The following is a 13331-nucleotide window of genomic DNA, read 5'->3' on the forward strand; positions in this document are numbered from 1 at the left end:
GCTGTATCCCCCCCAGATATTTATAAGTACTGAAAGGCATACATATTTTACTTGCTTTACTATGACTGCTCATTTGTAGAGTATGTACAGACAGTAACACTAGACAAAAGCATGAGAACTCTAAGGTATATATTCTGACTTAAAAACTAGTATGGTTTAGCAGATAAAGCATTTGCCTGTGAAGCCGAAGGACTCAGGTCTGATTCCCCAGGACCCACATAAGCCAGATGCACAAGGTGGCACATGTGTCTGGAGTTCATCTGCAGTGGCTGGAGGCCCTGGAACACCAATTCTATCTCTCTCTCTCTATTTGCTTCTCTCTCTCTCAAATAAGCAAATAAAAATTTAACTAAAAAGCAAAATATTAAAAATTTATGCAAAAATTTAAAAGTAAATATAATTAATAATAAAAAGGCTAAAAAACACCAATACCCTTTAGAGGCTAATAAAAGTTCAAGTTAACATTAGCTTGTTATCTGTACCTCCCAGTGATCACTTTTTGATTTCTCTCTCTTTTTTTTTTTTCCAAGGTAGGGTCTCACTCTGGCCCAGGCTGACCTGGAATTCACTATGTAGTCTCAGGGTGGCCTCGAACTCATGGCAATCCTCCTACCTCTGCCTCCTGAGTGCTGGGATTAAAGGCGTGCACCACCATGCCCAGCAATTTTTTGATTTCTCAAGTGAAGCCAGTTCTAGCACCTGATGGTAATTATTATTACTGTCACTTCCCACTGCTATGGCTGTGCAATCTTTAGAATGGAAAGGGAATCTGAGTGCAAAGTCCTTAATACTACCTTACAGGACGCTCAAATGCCTCCCACCAGTACTTACACCATCCTCACCATCTACAGTCAAGAAAACAAAAGAATATTTCCATTTCATGGCAGCAACAGCTAAAGTAAACAAGTTCAGCATCAGACAATTTTGAAGATGTGGTAGGGTTACCTAAATGAACAGCTTAAAGCTAACAGTTTTAGAAAATGACATGGGCCAAGGCTAGAGAGATGGCTTAGTGGTTAAGCTGCTTGCCTGCAAAGCCTAATGACCAGGGTTCAATTCCCCTTTACCCAGGTAAAGCCAGATGCCCAAAGTGGCACACGCATTTGGAGTTCGTTTGCATCAGCTAGAGGCCCTGGCATGCCCAACCTCTCTGTTTCTCTTAACTCTGCTTGCAAGAATTTGTTTGTTTGTTTCTTTTTCAAGGTAGGGTCTTGCTCTAGCCCAGACTCACCTAGAATACACCATGTAGTCTCTGAGTAGCCTCAAACTCACAGTGATCCTCCTACCTCAGCTTCCCAAGTGCTGGGATTAAAGGTGTGCACCACTACACTTGCTAATAAATATTTAAAAAAGAAAATGGCAGACCAAAGAAATTAAAACTTGTTAAGTTTCTTGCATAAAAGGCATAGGTAAGGCCAAGCACAGTAACACATGTCTACGATGTCAGCACTCTGGGAGGTTATGGCAGTGGGATCACAAGTTTGAGACCAGTCTGGGCTACAAAGTTTAAAGCTACCTGGGCTACACAGTGATGTTAAAAAAAATCTGCAGGGCTGAAGAGATGGCTTAGAGGTTAAGGTGCTTGACTGCAAAGCTAAGGGACCAAGGTTTGATTCCCTAGGTCCCACATACACCAGATGCACAAGATGGCACATGTGTCTAGAGTTCATTTGTAGTGGCTAGAAGCCCTAGTGTACTCACTCTCTCTCTCTCTCTGCCTCTTCCTGTTCCTCTCTCCCTCTCCATCAAATAAATAAAAATGGGTTTTTTTGTTTGGTTTAAATCTCCAAAGAAGATAATTTTCCCTTTCTATTATTGTTCACTTCACAGTAACTAAAGTTAGGTTCCAATAAATGGGCCTGGTGATTCAGGTCTTATCAATTTCTTGTTCCTGCTCCACAAAAGTTAAAGAATAGACAACAGGACATGTAGCCTCTGTGTGTGTTCCGATTCATGCGCCACCTCAGCCAGCAAGTATGCCGTTTCATAGTGTGATTCTTGCACTACACTAGACACCTTCCCCCACACCTTGTAAGTCCTTCTTTTGCTATCAAGAACTTCAGAACAGATCTTCTGCAGGCACTAAAGTGCGGCTCTGGAGGGTACTCCATGCTGAGCCCGAACCCTGAAGCAATCTACCTGGACTTGAATCCCACCTGCCTCTTACTAGCTATGCAAGTTCAGACAAGAAATTCTGACGTTTATGGGCCTGCACTTATCCATGCTTATTTGGCCAGAAAATATCTTTACCCAATTAAGGTAAATACAGCAGACACGTGTTGTCTCCTATCCCTGGAGACTTAAGATGCTGAATTTCTTCTTATGTTGGTTTTCAATTTATATATATTATTCTAATTCAAAGTTAGGGGATGTAATACAACTTTCCTCCAAATCATAAAATTCATACTAACCCAGACTTTCCCAAGATGGAGAGGTTCTACATTTTTGGTGTACTTCACTGCATTCTTCAATTCCTCAAGTCCATTCCAGATGACCTTTAGTACCCAGGCCTCTCCATCTTCTTGACTATGGTCTGAGCTAATCTGTTTCTGATCTGGTGGCTCCATCATCTGCTTCTCTTTTTCAGGTGACAATACACTCTGCTTTGTTTTGCTCTGTCGTTGCTTTGGAGAAAATAACTTAACTAACTTTCCATAGACCACAGTAAAGGTAGGCTCCACATCAAAATATTCTTGGTCCCATGGGAATACATGAATGGCACAGTGTTTGTCAAATGCTGAAGTTGCTGATGTGGTATGTACACTGGGAGGCTGAGCACTGCACACCCTGAAAATACTGTCTAGAGGAACAGCCTGTGACTGCATAATCTTGAAAGCACTAATTTCAGTTGAACCCCAAGATGTCTCTTCTCTCTTCTCAGATCCAAAAGAAAACATGTTTCCTATCACAGCCCACCAGCTTGGTGTCAATGAGTCCCTTGGAGCCTCCGGGACTATTTCATCAGGTCCTATGGTCTGAGGTTCTTTGGTCATCCCTGTTTGGTCTTCTCCATAGCTATGCAATTTTCTATATGCACCAGGCACTTTTGGAGCTGTGCTCTCTTTGGCTTGGCGTGTCTTTGGCTGAATAAGGAGTGCAGTGTTGGTTTCTAGCCTTCCATAAGGGGCAGGTGGCATGAGAGCAACTAGATAGAAAACAGAGCATATTAGTGTGGGATCTCCCCTGTTTGGAACTTAGTACTCCATGAGGAGTGCCATGGCAACATTACAATAGCACCTACCAATCTGGATAAATATGTAAGTCTGTTGGTCAACCCAAATGGGGAAAATGGCTTTTGGAAAAACTATCCGAATTTGATCTAGAAGATGTTGCTCAAGGGAAGCAGCATGCAGCTCCTGGAACCAACAGAGAAAAAGGTCAGGTCACACCATACTCTGTTCATCCCAGGCCCAACTTGGAAACCACAATTTGTTCTTGCTTTTTCACTTTCAAGTTTACTGCTATATATGATGCTGCAGTGATGAAAATTAGCACATCCACCATCTCACAGTCTTCTGGCTCTGTTGTTGTTTCTGTGCCAAGAGAAGTTAAACATCTACTTATTTAGAATGAGTTCCAAATACACTGCAATTTTCTTATCTGTAGTTCTCATTAGGTCTCTACCACTTCATTCTTATAATTCAAACCAACTCAGAATACATAATAAAGTGCAGAGAAATCAAAAAACACCAATTTTCAAAAAGTAGCTTAACTTTACCAGTATCTCCCAATCGTCTGCTGAGAGAGGCTCTACCTCAACTTGTTGGCAAGACACCACATGAGAACATGGCTTGAGAAACACCTGAAAAAAAAAAATAGAAATGTAAAACTACTTGTAAAAGACTTTTCTGGAGCCAGGTGTTGTGGCCCATGCCTTTAATCCCAGCACTCAGGAGGCAGATGTAGGAGGATTGCTATGAGTTCAAGGTCATCTTGAGACTACATAGTCAATTCAAGGTCAGCCTGGGCTAGAGCAAAACCCTGCCTCAAAAAACAAACAAAGACAACAACAGAAAAGGACTGGAGAGGGCTGGAGAGATGGCTTAGCAGTTAAGGCATAAGCCTATGAAGCCTAAGGACCCAGGTTCAATTCGACCCAGGTTCGATTCTTCATGTCCCACATAAACCAGATGCACAACAGTGGTACGTGCATCTGGAGTTTGTTTGCAGTGGCTAGATGCTCTGGCATGCTCATTCTCTCTCTAATAAATAAATAAATAAACAAAACCTTTTTTAAAAAGCTGAACTTTCTTTAAAAAAAAAAAAAAGGACTGGAGAGATGACTTAGCAGTTAAGATGCTTGCCTGCAAAGCCTAAGGACCCAGGTTCAATTTCCCAGGACCCACATAAGCCAGATGCACATGGTGGCACATGCATCTAGAGCTCATTTGCAATGGCTAGAGACCTTGTCATGCCCATTCTTTCCCTCCCTCCCTCTCCAATAAATAAGTAAATAAATAAATATAAAATATTAAACAAATAAAAGGGAACTAGAGAGATGGTTCAGTGGTTAAGGTGTTTGCCTGCAAAGCCTAGGCTAGTTATAGTAACATGCAAGTCACCCCAGCTCCTTTAAAAGAATCTGAGTTTTAAATTTCATATCTATTTCTGTATCATGTCACATTAGAAAGAAGTTTACACCATTATATTTTGTGCTTACCTGTCCTCCATTTGAGACTCCAAGTTTATGACCAACTTTTCTGTTAATTTCAGCCACATTTTCACCTTGATCACTAAAATGTCTGCCTTCCACCCAGCTCAAGTACACAGGCTGGTGACCCCAGGTCATTTCTATAGCTTCATTCTGAGTATTAAGAAATGGAAAGGAAAAATGTAATGTGTTTTTCTGGATTCAGGTAAACCATTATTACAATATAAAAAACTATAGGGCTGGAGAGATGGCTTAATGGTTAAGGCACTTGTCTACAAAGCCAAAGGACCCAGGGTTGATTCTCCAGGACCCAAGTAAGCCAGATGCACAAGGAGGCACATGTGTCTGAAGTTTGTTTGCAGTGGTTGGAGCACCTGGTGTTCCCACGCATTCTCTCTCTCACCCTCTCTCTCCTTAAAGAATTACAATAAAGAATGGGCAACTTACCATGGCTACACCACTAAAGAACATGACTTCCTGTCTCCTAGCAACTAACAGCTACTCTAGGAGGTGTGAGGGTCCTATGAACTTTTCCCCCACCCATGATGAAATATTGACAGACTCAGTCTTGTGCAGAAAACCACAACTGCTTTGAGTTCATGGGTATAGAAACTGTGTTGCAGCCAGGAAAAAAATGCTTAAGCAACTCTTACTTTACTTAATAATGGCCCCAAAGCATAGAAGTAATGATGCTGCTTGATTGCCCATCCAAGGTAAAAGGTAAGACTCTATTGCTGAAGACACCATATACAGAGCACAGAGAGACCTGGCTGGAATTCAGAAGAGAACTAGTCCCCAGACAGTTAGTCCATCTAGTGCTGGAAAATGCTACAGGAGCTATTGGGGGTAAATGGCCAATAATGGTTTGAACAAGCAGGGGTCTAAGCTACTCAGAAGCAACCAGCCTGATAGGATGTACACACCAGTGCAATGGTGGCACACAGCCTTGGTGAGTAATGAATGGCTTTCTGATAGGCTAAGAGATCCACTCAATGGAAAGGAACCCACATCTGGAACTGGGAACCAGGTCTGAATCCTATGGTGACAAAGATTAAGCTCTCCAATGACAAGCTCCCCCTAGTCTTTGGCAAAAAGAGGAGCTACATCTACCAAACACTCCCTGAATTAATAACATATCTTATGCTGCCTTCACTCTCCATGGGAGACTCTTCTTTTTTTTTTTTTTTTTCCCAAGAAGGTAGTGAAACCTAAGAAGATAAACCACTCCTCCCATTTCAGCAAAGGCCACAGCTGAAACCACAGAAGTGGGGAGACAAACATGAGTGCTGCTTCCATGGTGAACCTGACAATCAGCATCAGGGTGAAGGAGACAGATGCTGAGGATACTCAACACCTACCAAAGCAGAGATTCAGAGGCTCCTAAGAGCTCATCACAGAAGTAGACTCAAGACATACCCACCAAAGCTCAGGCAATTTTGTGGAAGAGGGGTGGAAAGATTATAAGAGTCACAGGTTAGGACAGACCCACAACCCCGTGGGGAATACCTGCAACCCCATTGAGGAGGACCCCAACAGAATGTAGGAAGGAAGGAGGGTAAAGAGGGTACCAACACATGATATAGCCACGCAAAGTATATTCTTAATAAAAATAAGTAATTAACCAGGCATGGTGGCTCACGCCTTTAATCCCAGTACTCGGGAGGCAGAGGTAGGAGGATCGCCATGAGTTCAAGGCCACTCTGAGACTACATAGTGAATTCCAGGTCAGTCTGAGCTAGAGTGAAACCCTACCTTGAAAAAAAAAGTAATTAAATAAATAAGAATGTGCTTGCTTTGGCAGCACATATATTAAAGTTGGAATGATACAGAGAAGACTAGCATGGCTTCTGCACAAGGATGACATGCAAATTTGTGAATGTTCCATATTTTTAAGAAAAAAAAGATACAATGAAATTTGTAGAAAAATGGACAGACTAGTAACAGATCATACTCATTAAACTCACACAATCACAGAAAGACAAACGCCACATGGTGTCACTTATCTGTGGTTCCTAACCTGGACCTGCTGGAGTTGCTATCATACCTGATAGGCAACTCAAGGCCCAGACAATAGAAATAGAAGGGTTTGGGGGGAGGGTGGAAAAACAAATACAAAATTAAATCCAAAATGGGCTGATACCATAGAAACCTTTATCCTTGGAGATAGCCTAGAAGATATAACCCTTAAAAAGAGTAAGGGGAAGCACCTAAAAAGTAGAGCTCTGGTGAGGGTGGGATGAAGTCTAAGCTTAAAAGAAAATATTTTTTTCTGTTTCTGGCCTTTAACTCCCAGTACCAGAGATTGGTTGCTACCCACATGGAGCTGTTGATTGTCGAGACCTACGAGTTCACCAAATCAATACAGCTTTCTGTCAAAACACTTGATTACCTGCCTGAGGCAAAAGCTAAGACCCTAATGCTGAAGACACCATGTGCTGCTAGCACAGCATGGAGAGATCTGGCTAGAATTCAAAAGAAGGCCAGTCCCCAGACAGCCTGTCTAGTGCTGAAATGTGGTACATGAGCTACTGGGGGAAAGTGGCCAACCACGGAGCAACCAAAGGTCTAAGCTACTCAGAAGCAAACACCCTAACACCATGTAAACACCAGTGCAATAGTGGCACACAGCCTCAGTGGGTAACCAATAGCTTCCTGATTGGCTGAGAGACCCCCTCAGTGTAAAGGAACCCATATCTGGAATTGGGAACCAGATCAGAATCCTATGGAGACAAAGAATATGTGCTACAGTGTCAAGCTCCCACTAAAAGAGGAGTTACATATATCAAATTCTCCCTAAATAATGCTTACCCCATTTAAACTATGCTGTCTTCACTCTCTGTTAGAGAATCTGTATTCTTTTTCAGGAGGTAGGAGGAGATAAATTACCCCTTGCACTTCAGCCAAGCCACAGCTAAATACACAGAGGAATGGGGGAGATAAGCAAGAGTGCTGCTTCTGTGATGAACCTGATAATCAGCACCAGGCTATAGCAGACAGACCCTAAGGATATTCAACACCTACCAAAGTAGAGATCCAGAGGCTCCTAGGAGCTCATCAGTGAAGTAGACTTAAAATTCACTCACCATGGATCAGGAAATTTTGTGGAAGAGGGGACAGAAAGATGATAAGAGCCACAGGTTGAGACATCATACCTAGAGACATTCCCTCCACAAAAAAAAAGCTGACCGCTGCTCCCACAATGGATAAACCTCAACCCCATGGGGAATACCTGCAACCCCACTGAGGACAGACCCCCAACGTAATGGGGCAGTGGCAAGGGAAAAGAGGGTGATGATGTATCCATACAAAATATGTTGTTAGGGCTGGAGAGATGGCTTAGCGGTTAAGCGCTTGCCTGTGAAGCCTAAGGACCCCGGTTCGAGGCTCAGTTCCCCAGGTCCCACGTTAGCCAGATGCACAAGGGGGCGCACGCGTCTGGAGTTCGTTTGCAGAGGCTGGAAGCCCTGGCGCGCCCATTCTCTCTCTCTCCCTCTATCTGTCTTTCTCTCTGTGTCTGTCGCTCTCAAATAAATAAAAATTTAAAAAAAATATGTTGTTAATAGCAGCAACAACAATAATAATAAAAATTAAAAATAAAGAAGTAATGATGCTGGCAGTTTGTAGATATCCACAAAACGCTTAAGATTGCTAAGACCTACAACAGGAACAAATCATCTGAGGCTGAGGAGGTGGTTCAGTGGATAGAGCACTTGCTGTGTAAGCAGGAGAACCAGAATTTGATCCTAGCACCCACAAAAATGCAGGGTGAACATGATGGCTGCCTGTAATTCAAGCACAACTCAACAAAGACCAGAAATCGCTAGGGCAAGCTGGCTAGTTAGACCAGCTGAATCCTCCAGCTCTGGGCTTAAGTAAGAGAATCTACTTCAGTAAAAATAAAGAGAAGACTGATCAAAGAAGACACCGACACCAGCCTCTGGCCTCCACTTGCACACACAGGTACTTGCACAGCCACACGTGTGCCCACATGCATAAACACATGCACACAAAGAAAAAAAAAAACAGTGAGCCAGGATAGCTTAGTTAGAAAAAAAAATCTTCCATCCTTGGTATGTGTGAAGAGGAAAAAAACTCCTTCTGATTAATTGGGAAGATGGAGCACAGTAGTAGGATGAGAGAGGGGAATGGGGTGATATGATAAAAACACATTATGTACATGTATGAGATAGTAAAAAATACAATTAAAATTAAAACTTTTAGAAAAGTATTTTATTTATTTTAGAGAAAGAGACAGAGAGAGGCAGATAGAAAAAGAACAGGCATGCCAGGGCCTCTAGCCATTACAAACAATCTCCAGACACATGTACCATCCTGTGCATCTGGTTTATGTGGATACTGTGGAATCGAACCTGGATACTTAGGCTTCACAGGCAAGTGCTTAACCACTAAGTCATCACTTCAGTCCTTTTTTAGTTGTTTGTTTTTGAGATAGGGTCTTAGTTTAGTCCAGACTGACCTGGAATTCACAACGTAGTCTCAAGCTGGCTTCAAACTCACAGAGATTCTCCCACCTCGGCCTCCTGTGTACTGGGATTTAAGGTATGCACCACCATGCCCAGCTAAAATTAAAAAGTTTTAAAGCCTAATAACAGATGTAGCTTATGATCCAGATACACCACTCCTGGTTATTTATCTGAAATCTCACAGAGGTACTTAAATGTCCTTGTTTGTTGCAGCACTACTCACAATAGTTAGGTTACAGAACCAAACCAGGTGACTGTCAACAGAAGAATCAAGGAAATGTGCTGCATATACACAAGGGAATTTCATTCAGTCACAAAGAAGAATGAAACAGTGTTATTTGCACTAAAGGGACACAACTGGAAACTATACAAGTGATTTCAGTCAGAAAGAATGCAAATGTTTCCCCTCATTTGTCATAAAAGTAGAGGCGAAATTGTCTGAGGAGGCTGGAGAGCTGGCTGAGCAGATAAGGTGCTTGCCTTCAAAGTCTAATGAACTGGGTTCAATTCTCCAGTACCCATGTAAAGCCAGATGCACAATGTGTACATACATCTGGAATTCACTTGCAGCAGCTCAAAGCCCTGGTGCATAGCCATATTCTCTCTTTCTCTGCTCAAAAATAAATAACTAGGAGCTGTAGAGATGGCTTAGTAGTTAAGCACTTGCCTGTGAAGCCTAAGGACCCCAGTTTGAGGCTTGATTCCCCATGAACCACATTAGCCAGATACACAAGGGGGCGCACATGTCTGGAGTTTGTTTGCAGTAGCTGGAGGCCCTGGCGTGCCCATTCTCTCTCTGTCACTGTCAAATAAATAAAAATAAACAAAAAAATTAAAAAAATAACTAGGGCTGGAGAGGTGGCTTAACGGTTAAGGTGCTTGCCTGTAAAGCCGAAGGACCCAGGTTCGATTAGATTCCCCAGGACCCACATAGACCAGATTTGCAAGGTGGCACATGTGTCTGGAGTTCATTTTCTATCCCTCCTTCTTTCTCTCTCACAAATAAATTAAAAAAAAAAAAAACAACTCCAGATGCATGCACCACCTTGTGCACCTGGTTTGCTTGTGTCCTGGGGAATCGAACCTGGGCTCTTTGGCTTTGCAGGCAAGCACCTTAACCACTAAGCCATCTCTCCAGCCACCCCCACCCCTTTTTTTATGGAGGTAGGGTTTCACTCCAGCCCAGGCTGAATTGGAAATCATTATGTAGTCTCAGGGTGGCCTCAAACTCATAGTAATCCTCCTACCTCCACCTCCCAAGTTCTGGGATTAAGGGCATACACCACCATGCCCAGCAAGTGAATTTATTTTGATATAGATAAATGAATTTAATGATGTTGAACTTCCTTTAGATGTCACCATGCCCAGCTCCTTGTTTGTTTGTTTTTGGGCTTTCAAGGGTGGGTGTCTTATTCTAGTTCAGGCTGACCTAGAATTCACTATGTAGTCTCAGGATGGCCTTGAACTCACAGCAATCCTCTTACCTCTGCCTCTCCCAAGTGCTGGGATTAAATGTGTGCACTACTATGCCCAGCTTTTTTTTTTTTTTCTTAATGAGAGAAAGAGATCGAATTGGCATGCCAGGGCCTCCAGCCACTGCAATTGAACTCTAGGCACATGTGTGACATTGTACCTTTGTGTCAAAGTGCATCTGGCTTACCTGGGACCTGGAAAGTAGAACATAAGTCTTTAGGCTTCATAGGCAAGTGCCTTAACCACTAAGCCATCTCTCCAGCTCTCCTTGTTTCTTTAAAAGGAGAAATTCCAAAGAACATTGAAATCATTTCTGAGGCAATATGTACTCAAGATTAATTATTATTATTATATTTCTATATACAAGAAAGTCATTGTTTATCACTTAGTTGTGTAATCTTTCCTCACATTCAGCACAGAAAAATCCATTTTTTAAAAAAAAATTAGTTTATTTACTTCAGAGAAAGGTAGAGAGGGAGAGAATGGGCATGCCAGGGTTTCCAGCAGCTGCAAACAAATTCCAGATGCACGTGCTACCTTTTGCATCTGGCCTGCATGGGTCCTGGGGAATTGCACCTGGGTTCTTTGACTTTGCAGGCAAAGCATCTTAACTGCTAAGCCATCCCTCCAGTCTTCCAGTTGTTTCTAATGTGGTCATTCAACCAAGGACCATGTGCTAAAGGAAAAAAGAGCCCTGGCTTTGGAGTCCAAAGTCTTGGGTCACTATTTAGGTTACAAGAGCAAAGGTGACCATGTCCCTGGTGCTCTGTATGGCATTTCATCAGCACTGATACTTATAGTCCAGGTTAATTCCACTGCTTCATATGAAATTTTATTTATTTATTAATTTTTAGTTTTTTGAGGTAGGGTTTCACTCTAGCTCAGGCTGCCCTGGAATTCACTATGTAGTCTCAGCGTGGCCTTGAACTAACAGTTATTCTCCTACCTCTGCCTCCCAAGTGCTGGGATTAAAGGTGTGTACCACCATGCCCAGCCTGAAACTTTTAAAATAAGAAACACTAAATAAGAAAATATGCAATGTGTCCTGACGTGCCAAAAAAAGCTACCAGCTCGATATAAAAACATCAACTTTATTAAATGGGAAAATACTTCAATTATTTATTTGGTCAAAATGTAGCAACCAGGACTGGAGAGGCTTAGCAGTTAAGGCACTTGCCTGCAAAGCCAAAGGACCCAGGTTCAATTTCCCAGGACCCACATAAGCCAGATGCACTAGGTGGTGCATGTATCTGGAATTCATCTGTGGTGGCTGGAGGCCCCAGACTGTCCATTCTCTTTCTCTCTACCAGGTGCAGTGCTGTTAACCCCAGCACTCAGGAGGCCAAGGTAGGAGGATCATGGTGAGTTCAAGGCCAGCTTGAGACTACATAGTGAATTCCAGGATAGTCTGGCCTAGAGCAAGACCCTATCTAGAAATACAACAACAAAACAACAACAACAAAAATACCCTCACTTGAACTACAAAGCATCTGGCTCTTTAGGTAGAGAGAAGTAACAGACAAAAAGTTTAATCAATAAATACACTGATTATCTGCTTTGGCCCAAACTGTGCTATCAGTACCACAAGAAGAAAAACTTCAGGCAAAAACCATACATTGGAATGGCAACAGAGTGTCCAGATTTGAAGTCTGAGGACTCTCATGCTAACACAGGGATATGATATGTGGTAATTTCTAGATAGAAACTTAGGCTCCTTTTTTTTTTTTTTTTTTCCCTTTTCTTGAGGTAGAGTCTCACACTAGCCCAGGATGACCTGGAACTCACTCTCAGGCTGACCTCGAACTAACAGCAATCCTCCTACCTTTGCCTCTTGAGGTGTTCACCATTCCCAGGCCCTCTTTTTTTTTTTTTTTTTTGGCATTAAGTGTGAATATGAATCCTTTTCTGTCACCACTCAAATCCTAAGCTCAGAGGACACACAAGGTAACTGAAATGAGGCAGCCATCCTCATATAGGAGGAATTTTTGTTCCTTGAGGGACATCTGTATATAGTTCACATTGTCACAACTTGGGATGCACTTGTATCTGGGAGGGGGCATGGATACTATTAAGTATCTTGCAGTATTTAGGACAAATACCCTCCAGCATTAAAAAAAAAAAATCATCTAGGCAGAGCGTGGTGGTGCACACCTTTAATCCCAGCACTTGGGGGTCACCATGAGTTAGAGTCCACCCTGAGACTACATAGTGAATTCCAGGTCAGCCTGTGCTAGAGTGAGACCTTACCTCAAAAACCAAAAAAAAAAAAAAAAATCATCTAGCATAACATCAGAAGGAATAGGGTTGAGAAATCCTAAGTAAAATATCTACTGAGTACTCAGTCCTTGTATACTTGAATACTTGAAACAGAACAGTGTGTAACAAATGAGGTATGCCACATACACAATCATGAAGTTTTGAAAAGGAGACAAACACTGAGTCTCAACTCTTTGTGTATCCAACTAGCTTGCAGATGTCTGTAAAATCTGCTCAAGATTCTGTTTCAATAGGTCTGAGGAAGAACCAGAACATCTGTATTTTTTTAATATTTTATTTTTATTTATTTATTTAACAGCGAAAGAGGGAGAGAGAGAGAATGGCAGCCTCAGGGCCTCCAGCCACTGCAAACGAACTCCAGACTTATGCGCCACCTTGTGCATCTGGCTAATGTGGGTCCTGGGGAATCGAACCAGGGTCTATTGGCTTTGCAGGCAAACAGAACA

The 13331-nt window shown here is 42.3% G+C and overlaps 1 protein-coding gene and 1 non-coding gene across 2 annotated transcripts in view; one reads left to right on the forward strand and one right to left on the reverse strand.

The window, feature by feature from the left end:
- The window catches only part of Pex1 (peroxisomal biogenesis factor 1), an 86943-nt gene that overhangs the window by 72098 nt on the left and 1514 nt on the right, over positions 1–13331 (reverse strand). Inside the window, exons 2-5 of the mRNA XM_045160225.1 lie at positions 4661–4804; positions 3719–3802; positions 3242–3356; positions 2412–3145 (exon numbers count right to left, since the gene is read on the reverse strand). Of these exons, the coding sequence (XP_045016160.1) occupies positions 2412–3145; positions 3242–3356; positions 3719–3802; positions 4661–4804 (1077 nt within the window). The remainder of the gene's footprint in view (positions 1–2411; positions 3146–3241; positions 3357–3718; positions 3803–4660; positions 4805–13331) is intronic.
- LOC123464186 lies at positions 6437–6542 on the forward strand. The gene has a single exon (XR_006639426.1). It is a non-coding gene; the product is annotated as a U6 spliceosomal RNA (small nuclear RNA).

The sequence above is a fragment of the Jaculus jaculus genome, chromosome 10 (assembly GCF_020740685.1).
Source record: "Jaculus jaculus isolate mJacJac1 chromosome 10, mJacJac1.mat.Y.cur, whole genome shotgun sequence".
NCBI classification, from domain to species: Eukaryota; Metazoa; Chordata; class Mammalia; order Rodentia; family Dipodidae; genus Jaculus; species Jaculus jaculus.